The sequence below is a fragment of the Neomonachus schauinslandi genome, chromosome X (genome assembly GCF_002201575.2).
Source record: "Neomonachus schauinslandi chromosome X, ASM220157v2, whole genome shotgun sequence".
NCBI lineage: Eukaryota > Metazoa > Chordata > Mammalia > Carnivora > Phocidae > Neomonachus > Neomonachus schauinslandi.
In genome coordinates this window covers 86,216,718-86,229,086 of record NC_058419.1, presented here as the reverse complement: position 1 = coordinate 86,229,086, position 12,369 = coordinate 86,216,718, and the positions used below count along the sequence as shown (strand labels likewise).

The 12,369-nt window shown below is 42.5% G+C and overlaps 1 protein-coding gene across 3 annotated transcripts in view; it reads left to right on the top strand.

Moving 5' to 3' along the window:
• The first annotated feature begins 3,280 nt into the window (after positions 1-3,280).
• The window catches only part of RP2 (RP2 activator of ARL3 GTPase), a 54,722-nt gene continuing 45,633 nt past the window's right edge, over positions 3,281-12,369 (top strand). For all 3 annotated transcript variants that reach the window (XM_021679207.1, XM_021679216.1, XM_021679200.1), the window contains exon 1: positions 3,281-3,568. In XM_021679207.1, the coding sequence (XP_021534882.1) occupies positions 3,467-3,568 (102 nt within the window). In that variant the 5' untranslated portion in view covers positions 3,281-3,466. The remainder of the gene's footprint in view (positions 3,569-12,369) is intronic.

The window sequence follows — 12,369 nt, the reverse complement described above, 5'->3', positions numbered from 1 at the left end:
AATCCAGGGGAAGCCATATTGCGTGACGTATGAGACCACATCTTAAGAGGCCTTGCAACTTCTGTCTTGGTCTCTTGGAACACTCACTCTTGGAGCCCTCAGCACGATAGAGGAAGCCCGACCATCCCACTATCCCATGATAGAGGAAGCCCGACCCTGCTGGAGAGATCCCATGGAGAGGCCCTGAGATTTCACATAGAGTGATTTCTGGCCAGTCCCCCAGCCATTCTAGTCCTCGAACGCATGCAACATTGAACAGAGTTCAGTTGTCCCCTCAGAGTCCTGCCTTAGTTCCAGATTCGTGAGCAAAGCAAGTACTTGTTGTTTAAGCCATTTTCAGGCCATTTGTTACACAGCGGTAAGTAATGGGGACACTCCTCCCCCTCCCTTCTCCTTCACTTGTCAAGTGTTTCCTTCGTTGAGTGCAGAGTGAGCAAGCATGTGTCAGGGCAACTCAAGAACAGGGACTTTTCCAGCTGCTGTTGCTGGGGTAATTGACTTATTCATGCTGTGGAGATAGACCTCTTCAGGTCTGTCTTCTGAGAAGTAACTATGCCACTTTTGTGGCCAAGACATATGGGGAACCCAGACTCTCTCAGGGACCTGTGGCCAGGTACAAACCCACAACCCACCTTTTTAACATAGCTGAATGTATCTGTTAAGCTGAATACAAAGGGCAGCCTTCTACAGAAAAGAAGTCACAAGGGTGTAAGTAGCAGGAGGGGGAGAGGCTGAAGAAACAACCAATTTCTGCCTGGACTCTTCGGAGTTAAGAGCTGCCAGCCCACGTCACCTTTAGTGCCTGCTCCCCACCCCTGTTTGTGATATGAAGTTCATCCGTGCAGCTGCAGCAGTGAGACCAAAGGTGTACACTTGACCGAGGGAGGACCATTCTGGTGTTGACTGGCCAGCAATTTATGTGGTTATCTTCCTTGAGAATCTGAAATAGGATATAAAGAGATTGTAGCATACACTTGGACAGAAAGGCCATGAGGAATCAGGCCGGGATGGCTGTTCTCAGCCACATGTATGGTGTATGCCGATGAGTATGTAAAGGGAATTGGTTTGCGCCAAACAGTGGTGATGAAAAAAAAAAAAGTGGCGATGAGAATCCAAGGTGGGGAGGGGGGAGAAAAACAGAGAGAGGGGCAGAAAAGAAAGAGTAAGAAAGAGCATGGCAGAGCTCTATTACTAGCTCTGTTCCTTGGCTTTCTAGTGCCCAGTTTTTAAATTTTCATTTAATTTGATTCTTTATTTTATTTTTGGCTGGGGGTGATGGTGGGATGGGATTTAACAGAATGGGGACTTCATCTTCCCTTTTGCTTAGGGTCCCTGAAAAGATCACTGTCGGATATAGATTTTTGTTTTAGGTTTGAGTTTCTCATTAATGAATACTTCAAACCTAGGAGAGTTTTCGGGATGGTTTCTCTAAAATTGGTTTTGTTGTTTGTTCATTAAGAGGAAGAGCATCACTGAGGGACAGAGCTCCCATAGGCATCAGAAGGCCTAACCAGATACTTCTTTACTTCTTTATTTCAGATGAATCAGAAACGAACGCATTCAGGGTAGGAGGGAGCACTGGACAACACAGGCTCTGGGTTTTTCTAGTCCCTGGTCAACCACTCTCATTGTGACACGGATTAGTCCCTTCATCTCTGTAGACCTCTGTTTCCCCTACTGCACTGCATGGTGGTCACAATTTTAACATTCTACGACTATAAAATATCTAGGGGTCTTATCCAAAACACCCTCACCTAGACCTTTCATTTCAATCGGAAGAAGAAAAAGTATGTACAGGGTAAAGGCCCTATTGCCTAAGATCTGGAACTTAAATTTGCAGTAATTTCTAATACTTGAGCACATGCACTTTTCTTCCTGATTGTGCAATAAAAGGCAGGAAGTGAAAAAGGGAACATTCTTAATGCTCAAATTAAGTTAGAGACTCATTTACGATATACACTAGATGTGAATAAGTGTGGGAAAGTAAAAAGATAACCAAATTTGAACCTGACCTGATCCGCATTTTGGTGTCCTACCAAGATGTCAAAACACTGTACTCAGAGAATTAAAGCAACAACTTGCCTTTTTTTAGGGAGGGCTGCAGCAGAGGAAGAGGGAGAGAGAGAATCTTAAGCAAGCTCCACCCCAGCAGAGCCTTGGGAGGGGGGCTCCTTCTCACCACCCTGAGATCATGCCTTGAGCCAAAATCAAGAGTCCCACGCTTAACCCACTGAGCCACCCAGGCACCCTTTTCTATCACATAAGCAATACATGTGTATTGTAGTAAATTTGGCCCAAGTGTAACAAATGTTAATATTTAGTGTATATATATATATATATATATATATATTTAATACCTTCACACAAACCCTATACCACTTGCTTAGAGCTGACTGCTTATATGGCAATGCTTATGTCCTCCACTAGGCCATAAATTTCACAAGAAGAACCCCTTTACTGTAACTCCCCCTTCTCCCTCACCACACACACACACACACACACACACACACACACTTAAGTCACTTTCTTTGATAGGGAATATATAAAAGACGTTATAAATACTTCCTTCACTAGCATGCATTCATTCATGCATTCATTTGACAAACGTTTTATTGAGCACCTAGCGTGGAGCTGAGCCAGGCCTAGGGAATTCAAAGATACGTGCTCTTTAAGACAGGCCTTTTGGCCTCAAGAAATTCACATTTCCAATAGGGAGAGAATACACAAACAATTACTTTGCTAAGTACTTGTGCAATTTTAGAGTGATACGTAGGAATATTAAGAAAGCACAGAGAAGGCAAAAGAGGGTGTGGTTGGGGGAAGTTTCCGAAGGGGGCGACACTAGTCAGACATTGTGGGGGGGCGGCGGGGGGAAAGGAGGGGAAAATTACGAATTTCAGGGCCTCTTCCTGTGTCAGCTGCAATTCCTGTTCCCTCACCACTTGCATCATAAAAGTGAAGCTTAATGTTCAACTAGGGATCCTTCCCGCGCCTAGAACTTGGAAACAGAACCAAGGGCAAAGAGACACGGCCGCCGAAGCAGGACTCTGAGCAGGACTCTGAGCAGCAACCCCACGGCGTCCTCGGAGAGGCGGGGCCGGGCCGGGGGCGGGGTCGGCCGTGCGTGCGCCAGAGCCCGCAGGGCCCGCCACTGGGGGCTGGCGCCGGAGCGGGGAGTGGATTGGTTGTGTGCGTACGTCGACCTCTCTTCATAGGCCGCGCAGGGCTCGCGGGGCTTTGATTGGCTCACCGGGCGCTGAGTGGTCATTGGCTGCGATGGGTCGTCTGGGCGACTGAGAGGAGAAAGAGAAGGGGTGTTGGGCCTGGCGGGCTAACCCGGGCTGGGGACGGCTGGGCGGCTTGGCGGGGCGGTGTCCGGAGAGCTGCGGGGCCCGGGCGCCCGGGGTTCGCGCCACACTCCCAGGGAGTACCTGAACGAGCGGGCCGGCGGGGAGTAATCGGGACCATGGGGTGCTTCTTCTCCAACAGGCGGAAGGCTGAGAAGGAGTCGCAGCCCGAGGGCGGGGAGGAGCGGCCGAAGCAGTACAGCTGGGACCAGCGCGAGAAGGTAACCAAAGTCCCGCGGCCGCTGGTCTCAGGCCCTCCCGAGCCGCCCCGCGAGGGTCCCTGGCGGCCCGGGAGCGCTGAGGGGGCCGACCCAGCAGCTGCAGCTCTCTTGCGCGCGCTCTCCTCTCTCACGCGAGTAGTTGAAGTCGGGGGGGAGTGACTTTTTGGGGTGCGGTGAAATACACCGCTGGAGGGGGCGCCGCGGGGGACTGCGAAGCGCTGGAAGGGGGCTTAGAGCTCATTGTCAGAGCCCTGGGGGCTTTCCCTGCGCTCCAGGGGTGGACTCCAGGGAAGCAAGGAGAGCCGTGAATGCCCCGAAATCTGCTCATTTCACCCGCAGCGCCGAGCGGGGTTTTGTCCAGTCCTCGAGTTACACGTGGGACCGAGTCTGATCTTTTTCGCGGCTCACGTTCGTCTGTGGCTGTTTTCTCTTTTGTCTGCCCTAGCCGCTAAATCTCTTGGGTGCCTAATGGTATATTCCACTGCTGAATTTTCTCAGTTACGAAGCGGACTGTTGAGCGTACGGCTTTGCTTTTCCTCCTCTTCCAGTTACCCGAAAGGAATAATGAAAATCGAATCAGTCTTGGGACGTATGTCAGGACTGTATGGTGAAAATAACCAGCATAAGCCAGGCAATATTTTACTATTGTTTTCAATGAATGGAAACGCCCTTCTTTTTACTTTTGTATACAGCCAGAAACGAGAAAGCTTTGAAACGTCCCCTAGTGTTGCACAAAACACACTTAGTCATAAATTTCATAATGTTTCCTCTTTCTACATAGTTCTGCATTTGTGCTTAGTAAAACACTTCGATAGATTTGGCAATTTTTCTTTTCCAAACAAAAAGATGTTTAAATAAACGTTGTAAACAGTTACTTCCTTGCTTAATGCAACATATCTTTACGCATGGATATTTTATAGTGAAGTTCGTATTGATTGTTATGATTTCATAGCCCTTCCTGCGTGGTTTTCAATCGCCAGAATAATTTATTCATGGAAACTCAGTTCTCCAAGTGTCAGATTTAAGCAGTTGGAAGCTTTTTGCAGAATTCTGAGCCGCATCTTTCTACCCCGTTTCTCAGATCCTTCTTGGGTTGCATGGTATATTAATTCTCTTATCTATATATGATAGCATCATTTTATTGCGTAGGCATGGAAAGTAGTGTGCTTTCTGTCATACAAGAAGATTGCACCTATCATTCGAAGTTATTTGGTGGACAGTTTTTAAAAGATTCATTTCCTCAGCTTTAGTATTTCTAACAATGCTCTTTAACCTTGAACTGTCTGCCATAGAGAAGCTTGTGTATTTGATTTTTATTTTACCTTTGTGTTTTGAAACCATAGGCTAAAACTAAAGTGCTTTTATTTATTTTTTTTTTTATTTAGAGTAGTCTCAGTTGCCCTTTGACTCATTACTTTGTAATAAATGGTCTTACAGTTAACCTTTATCTTTTTTAACTTTTTTATTTTTTATTTTATTTATTTTTTTTTATTCTTACGTTAATCCCCATACATTACATCATTAGTTTTAGATGTAGTGTTCCATGATTCATTGTTTGTGCATAACACCCAGTGCTCCATGCAGAATGTGCCCTCCTCAATACCCACCACCAGGCTAACCCATCCTCCCACCCCCCTCCCCTCTAGAACCCTCAGTTTGTTTTTCAGAGTCCATCGTCTCTCATGGTTCGTCTACCCCTCTGATTTCCCCCGCATCATTCTTCCCCTCCTGCTACCTTGTTCTTCTTCTTTTTTTTTTTTCTTAACATATATTGCATTATTTGTTTCAGAGGTACAGATCTGAGAGTCAATACTCTTGCACAATTCACAGCGCTTACCAGAGCACATACCCTCCCCAGTGTCTATCACCCAGCCACCCCATCCCTCCCACCCCACCCCCCACTCCAGCAACCCTCAGTTTGTTTCCTGCAATTAAGAATTCCTCATATCAGGGAGATCATATGATACATGTCTTTCTCTGTTTGACTTATTTCACTCAACATAATACCCTCCAGTTCCATCCACGTCGTTGCAAATGGCAAGATCTCATTCCTTTTGATGGCTGCATAATATTCCATTGTATATATATACCGCATCTTCTTTATCCATTCATCTGTCGATGGACATCTTGGCTCTTTCCACAGTTTGGCTATTGTGGACATTGCTGCTATAAACATCAGGGTGCACGTACCCTTTCGGATCCCTACTTTTGTATCTTTGGGGTAAATACCCAGTAGTGCAATTGCTGGATCATATGGTAGCTCTATTTTCAACTTTTTGAGGAACCTCCATACTGTTTTCCAGAGTGGCTGCACCAGCTTGCATTCCCACCAACAGTGTAGGAGGGTTCCCCTTTCTCCGCATCCCCGCCAACATCTGTCGTTTCCTGACTTGTTAATTTTAGCCATTCTGACTGGTGTGAGGTGGTATCTCGTTGAGGTTTTGATTTGGATTTCCCTGATGCCGAGCGATATTGAGCTCTTTTTCATGTGTCTGTTGGCCATTTGGATGTCTTCTTTGGAAAAATGTCTGTTCATGTCTTCTGCCCATTTCTTGATTGGATTCTTTGTTCTTTGGGTGTTGAGTTTGATGAGTTCTTTATAGATTTTGGATACTAGCCCTTTATCTGATATGTCATTTGCAAATATCTTCTCCCATTCTGTCGGTTGTCTTTTGGTTTTGTTGACTGTTTCCTTTGCTGTGCAAACAGTTAACCTTTATTTATTTATTTATTTATTAAAGATTTTATTTATTTATTTGAGAGAGAGAGAATGAGAGAGAGCAAGCACATGAGAGTGGGGAGGGTCAGAGGGAGAAGCAGACTCCCTGCCGAGCAGGGAGCCCGATGCGGGACTCGATCCTGGGACTCGAGGATCATGACCTGAGCCGAAGGCAGTCGCTTAACCAACTGAGCCACCCAGGCGCCCCAACAGTTAACCTTTATTAACATAATGTTCAGGTTAGTTAGAATCTCATATGTTAATCTTTCTCTTTTTATTTTTTTTAGATGTTATTTATTTATTTATTTGAGAGAGAGAGAGGGAGAGGGACAAGCGGACTCTGGGCTGAGCGTAGAGCCCAATGCAGAACTCAATTCCATCACCTTGAGATCATGACCTGAGCTGAAATCAAGAGCCAGAGGCCCAACCGACTGAACCACCCAAGCGCCCCTTTCTCCTTTTAGATACATGGATGTATTCTGTGATTTTTTTTTTTCTTTTGCTTTTTGGCTAAGTAAATGCATCGAAAAATAGAATAGTGGACACCAACATCTAAACTTTCCCCCCATCTGAGCATGTAAACTTCCATTTGTAGACAGTTTTGAGCTTATAGGGAACATTTTTGGGGAACACTAGTAGATACTGTAGTTGTAGAGGTGTAAGACATATTACTGGATATGTAAAATAAGCTCATGCTTCTGGGTCTGTACATAATAAAAGTTAAAATATTGATCAACTCACCTAATCAGAATTTTTCTTACTAGATGAGCATTATATTTTGAAAACAACCCAGTTTAAAGCTCTGTTGGCCTATTAGAGAAAGAGAATTACTAGCTTACATTTTGAGACAGTGGAGGTACCACATTTCCCAACATTGCTTTACCTTTTTGGGATTTTTTCTTTTTCTTTAGGAATTTTTTATTTTATTTTATTTTATTTTATTTTATTTTATTTTATTTTATTTTATTTTATTTGTCAGAGAGAGAGTGCGCGAGAGCACAAGCATGGGGACTGATAGGGGGAGAGGGAGAAGCAGGCTTCCCTCGGAGCAGGAAGCCCAATGCGGGGCTCGATCCCAGGACCCTGGGATCATGACCTGAGCCAAAGGCAGATGCTTAACCGACTGAGCCACCCAGGCATCCCTTCTTTTGGAATTATTAGGAGTGCACTCTAGGGTGCCTCATTTATAGTAGCCTGCTAAATTTTATATGATTTTAAAGATTCTTTTTCTAGTTCTTTATCTCTCATAAGGCCGATCTAGGCTAGTGTACAAATGTTCTGTATTAGTCCAGTGATACTTCTACTGAGTTTAGTATGGTCTTGCTTGCCCCTAGAAGATTTCAGTTGTACCTTAAAAGGAACAGAATGCAAATACAGCCCAGAGAACATAAGTGAGATACGTTTTAAAGTTACATCAGACAATTACCGTTCAACTTTAGATGTAAAAACATAATTCATTGCCTGAAAAGTTTCCTTGCAATTTGGAAAAGTGGTGTTTAAATTTTTCCTTAGGTTGTGTAATCAGAGTGTCTTTGTTGAGAGGCACCCTCTGGGTTTTGGGTTTTGAGTTGTGTAATTGGGTCAGTCTTAGGGGACTGAAGCTAGGAGAAATTGCCTCAGAATGTTTGGAGACTAAGTGTTGTCATGGCAACTGATATACTGTAATCAGCAGTGTATGAAGCTTATTTTCTATTGCTGCTAACTTGGAAAAAGTGAAAAGCTTACTGTACAATTACTACATTGGCATGAGAAATATTTTTGGATTGTAAGATTTTTTTTAGTTTAAATTCAAGTTAGTTAACATATAGTGTGTTATTAATGTGAGGGGTAGAATTTAGTGATTCATCAGTTGCATATGACACCCAGTGCTCATTCCATCAAGTGCCCTCCTTAATGCCCATCGCCCAATTACCCCATCCCCCACCCACCTCCCCTCCAGCAACCGTCTGTTTGTTCCCTGTTGTCAAGAGTCTCTTATGGTTTGCCTCTCTGTCCATTATTACCTTATTTTATTTTTCCTTCCCTTCCCCTATGTTCATCAATTTTGTTTCTTAAATCCCACATATAAGTGAAATCATATGGTATTTGTCTTTCTAATACCCTCTAGTTCCATCCATTTTTAAGTTATTTGGAAAGAAATGCTTTTACACTTTTTATCTGTATGCTGCCTCTCATGGCTATGCAAATTATTTAATATATAAGTACTCAAACACCAAGGAAGACTCAAAATTATAAAAATTATCCCTGCCCTTAAAGAGCTGACTGGTTTTATTGAGTTAAAACAGGAAATATTTAAGTGCAAACAAGGAAAAGATGAGTGGTACAGAAAAGTAGTTTTCATTTTCCAGTTATTCATACCAATACTCCTCCTAGATGATAGAAATGAGGATTTGTCCTCTAAACAATGATGGCATAAGTGAGTTTGAGTATGGGCAACACATCTTGTATCCATTACATTTGTCTCATATTTGATAGAAATAAAACTAGACAAAAGCCTTATACCAGAGATTCAAGTAACTGCATTTTATTTGGTGTCTGTTTCATGACTTTGGATAAAGCAGTCAATTCGTGCATTTCAGGTTCCTTGGCTATAAAATGGGACAATGCTAAAGATTACTATTTAGGGCGCCTGGGTGGCTCAGTTGGTTAAGCGACTGCCTTCGGCTCAGGTCATGATCCTGGAGTCCCGGGATCGAGTCCCGCATCGGGCTCCCTGCTCGGCGGGGAGTCTGCTTCTCCCTCTGACCCTCCCCCCTCTCATGTGCTCTCTCTCTCATTCTCTCTCTCTGAAATAAATAAATAGAATCTTTAAAAAAAAAAGATTACTATTTAACAGGGTGAAGCCCTGTCCTGACAAAAGGGGGTTAGACAGTAATGGTCACCTCTGAAGATAGAACTCAGACCAGAGATTGGACAGGACAACCAGTCTTATTATAAAGCAGATCATAACTCCTGGGGTTGTTCATCAGTGGAAGGAGTGGATTTGTGAGGAACTGATCTCCGTATTAGTCAAAAGATTCAGACAGCGGTTGGATGGCCACTTACTAGAAAGAAGTATCTGCATTGAGTAGGGGGCTAGATGCTGTTTTTAGCCTTTTAAGTATGTAAAGTACATATTCTAGTTATCAATTGCTGCATACCAAACCACTCTAAAACTCAGTGCTTAGAATAATGGCAAGTACTTATTTTGTTCATAACTCTGTGATTTGTGTAGGGTTTATCAAGTTTGGCTCTCTGCTCTCTGTCACATCAGATGCAGCAGCTTGACTGGGGGCTGGAGGATCTGCTTTCAATATGGCTTAATAACAGAGCTGGCTGGCAAGTTGATTCTGGCGTTTGGCTAGGGCTGAGGGCCAGGGGCCTCTTCGTGTGGCCCAGGCTTCTGCACAGCATGATGGCTGGGTTCCAAGGGCAAGTGTCCTAAGAGAGACCAGGAGAGGCTGCATGGCTTTTTCTAACTAGCCTCTTAAGTGATGTAGCATTACTTTGCCACATTCTCTTGGTTGAGGTAGTCACAAATGCCCACCCACGTTCAAGGGGAAGAGACCTTTTGATGGGAGGAGGATCAACGAATTTGTCCACATGTTTTAAATCTTTTACGTAAAGTTGTTGTTACTGTTTTTTAAAGGAGGTAACTAGCTCTTTGTTTATTCATTTTAAAAACAGCTTTATCACTAATCACCAGGGAAATGCAAATTAAAACCACAGTGAGGGGCACCTGGGTGGCTCAGTCGATTAAGCCTTCGGACTCTTTTTTTTTTTTTTTTTAAGATTTTATTTATTTATTTGACAGATAGTTAGCGAGATAGAAGCAGGGGGAGTGGGAGAGGGAGAAGCAGGCTTCCCGTTGAGCAGGGAGCCCGATGCGGGGCTCGATCCCAGCACCCCGGGATCATGACCTGAGCCGAAGGCAGACACTTAACGGCTGAGCCACCCAGGCACCCCAAGCCTTCGGACTCTTGATTTCAGCTCAGGACATGATCTCAGGGTCATGAGATAGAGCCCTGTGTTGGGCTCGGTGCTCAGTGGAGAGTCTGCTTGAGATTCTCTCCCTCTCCCTCTGCTCCTCCCCCTGCTCACGTGTACATTCTCTCTCTCTCTCAAATAAATAAATAAATCTTTAAAAAAAACCACAATGAGATATTACCTCATACCTGTCAGAATGGCTAAAATCAAAAACTCAAGAAACAGCAAGTGTTGGCCAAGATACGGAGAAAAAGGCATCCTCTTGCACTGTTGCTGTTGGTGGGAATGCAAACTGCTGTGGAATACAGTATGGAGGTTCCTCAAAAAATAAAAAATAGAACTACCCCACTATCCAGTAATCGCACTACTGCATAATTGCCCAAAGAATACAAAAACACTAATTTGCACCCCTTTGTTTATTGCAGCATCATTTACCATAGCCAAATTATGGAAGCAGCCCAAGTGTTCCATCAATAGATGAATGGAAAAAGAAGATGTGGTATATATATAATGGAATATTACTCAACCACAAAAAGAATGAAATCTTGCCATTTGCAACAACATGGTTGGAAGCTAGAGAGTATAAAGGCTAAGCGAAATAAGCCAGTCAAAGAAAGACAAATACCATATGATTTCACTCATGTGGAATTTAAGAAACAAAACAAAGGAAAAAAAGAGAGACAAACCAAAAAACAGACTCATAACTATAGAGAACGAACAGATGGTTACCAGAGGGGAGGTAGGTGGGGAGATGGGTAAAATAGGTGAAGGGGATCAAGAGTACACTTATCTTGATGAGCACTGGGTAATGTATGGAACTGTTGAATCACTGTATTGTACACCTGAAACCTAACATTCTATGTTAACTACACTGGAATTAAAATTTTTAAAAACAGAAAAAAATATGTTTAGTCCTAAAAAGGACTAGAAATAAATGTCTAAATTTTCTAAAGTTTTTATAATAAGCACACCTTATTTTTATAATCGGATATATATGCAGTGTATATAAATAGAAATATTAATAAAGATGCGATCTCTGGGGGAAAAATATATAAGTAATGGATACCTATAAAAGACTAATATAGATTTCTACTTGACTATTATTTTATTATAATTCTATTCAAATCTGTATAAACATAAAGCCAGGCATAAATCCCTTATGTTTACACTATTCTAAAGTGATTAAATAAAAAAAATTTAAGCACATATAATAATGAAGCCAATAAAATTAAACAGTTTTAATATAAAAAAATAGCTTTATTGAGATACAGCTACCATACAGCTTACTTAAGGTACACAGTTCAGTAGTTTTAGTAAGTTCACAGGGTTATGATGCCATTACTATGATCTGATTTTAGAACATTTTCATTCCCCACAAAAGAAATACCCATACCTATTAGTAGTTATTCCCACTTCCCTCTCTCCACGCCCCCCCCCCCCAGCCCTGGGAAACCACAATTTTACTTTCTATCTCTATAGATTTGCCTATTTTACACATTTCATATAAATGGAATCACACAGTATTTGTCCTTTTGTTACTGGCTTCTTAGCATGTTTTTGAGATTCATCCATATTGTAGCATGTATCAGTACTTTATTCCTTTTTATTGGTGAATAATATTCCACAGAATAATTACTTATAAATTTTATTTGTCCAGTTTATTCATTCATCAGTTGATGGACATTTGGGTTGTTTTCGCTTTTTGGCCATTACAAATAATGCTGCTATGAATATTTGTGTACAATTTTTTATGTGGACATATGTTTTTATTTCCCTCGGGGATATACCTAGACTTGGTATTCCTGAGTCATATAGTAACTCTATGTTTAACTTTTTGAAGATCTGCTGAATTTTTTTAAAGTGTCTGTACCATTTTATATTTCTACCAACAGTGTATTGAGGGTTCAAATTTCTTCACTTACATAAAGTTTTGGTAAAGGGGAAAAGCACAGAGAGTGAAAAGTATATGGGACTGGGGTTTTAATTTGTATTCGACACACCAGTATACCTCATTGGTAAGGCCTTTAGCTTTTCCAGCTTTCAATTTCCCAAGATCCATTCGAGTTCTCTAATTCTTTGAGCATCTCAGGATGGGGGCGGGGCGGTAAGCATTGCT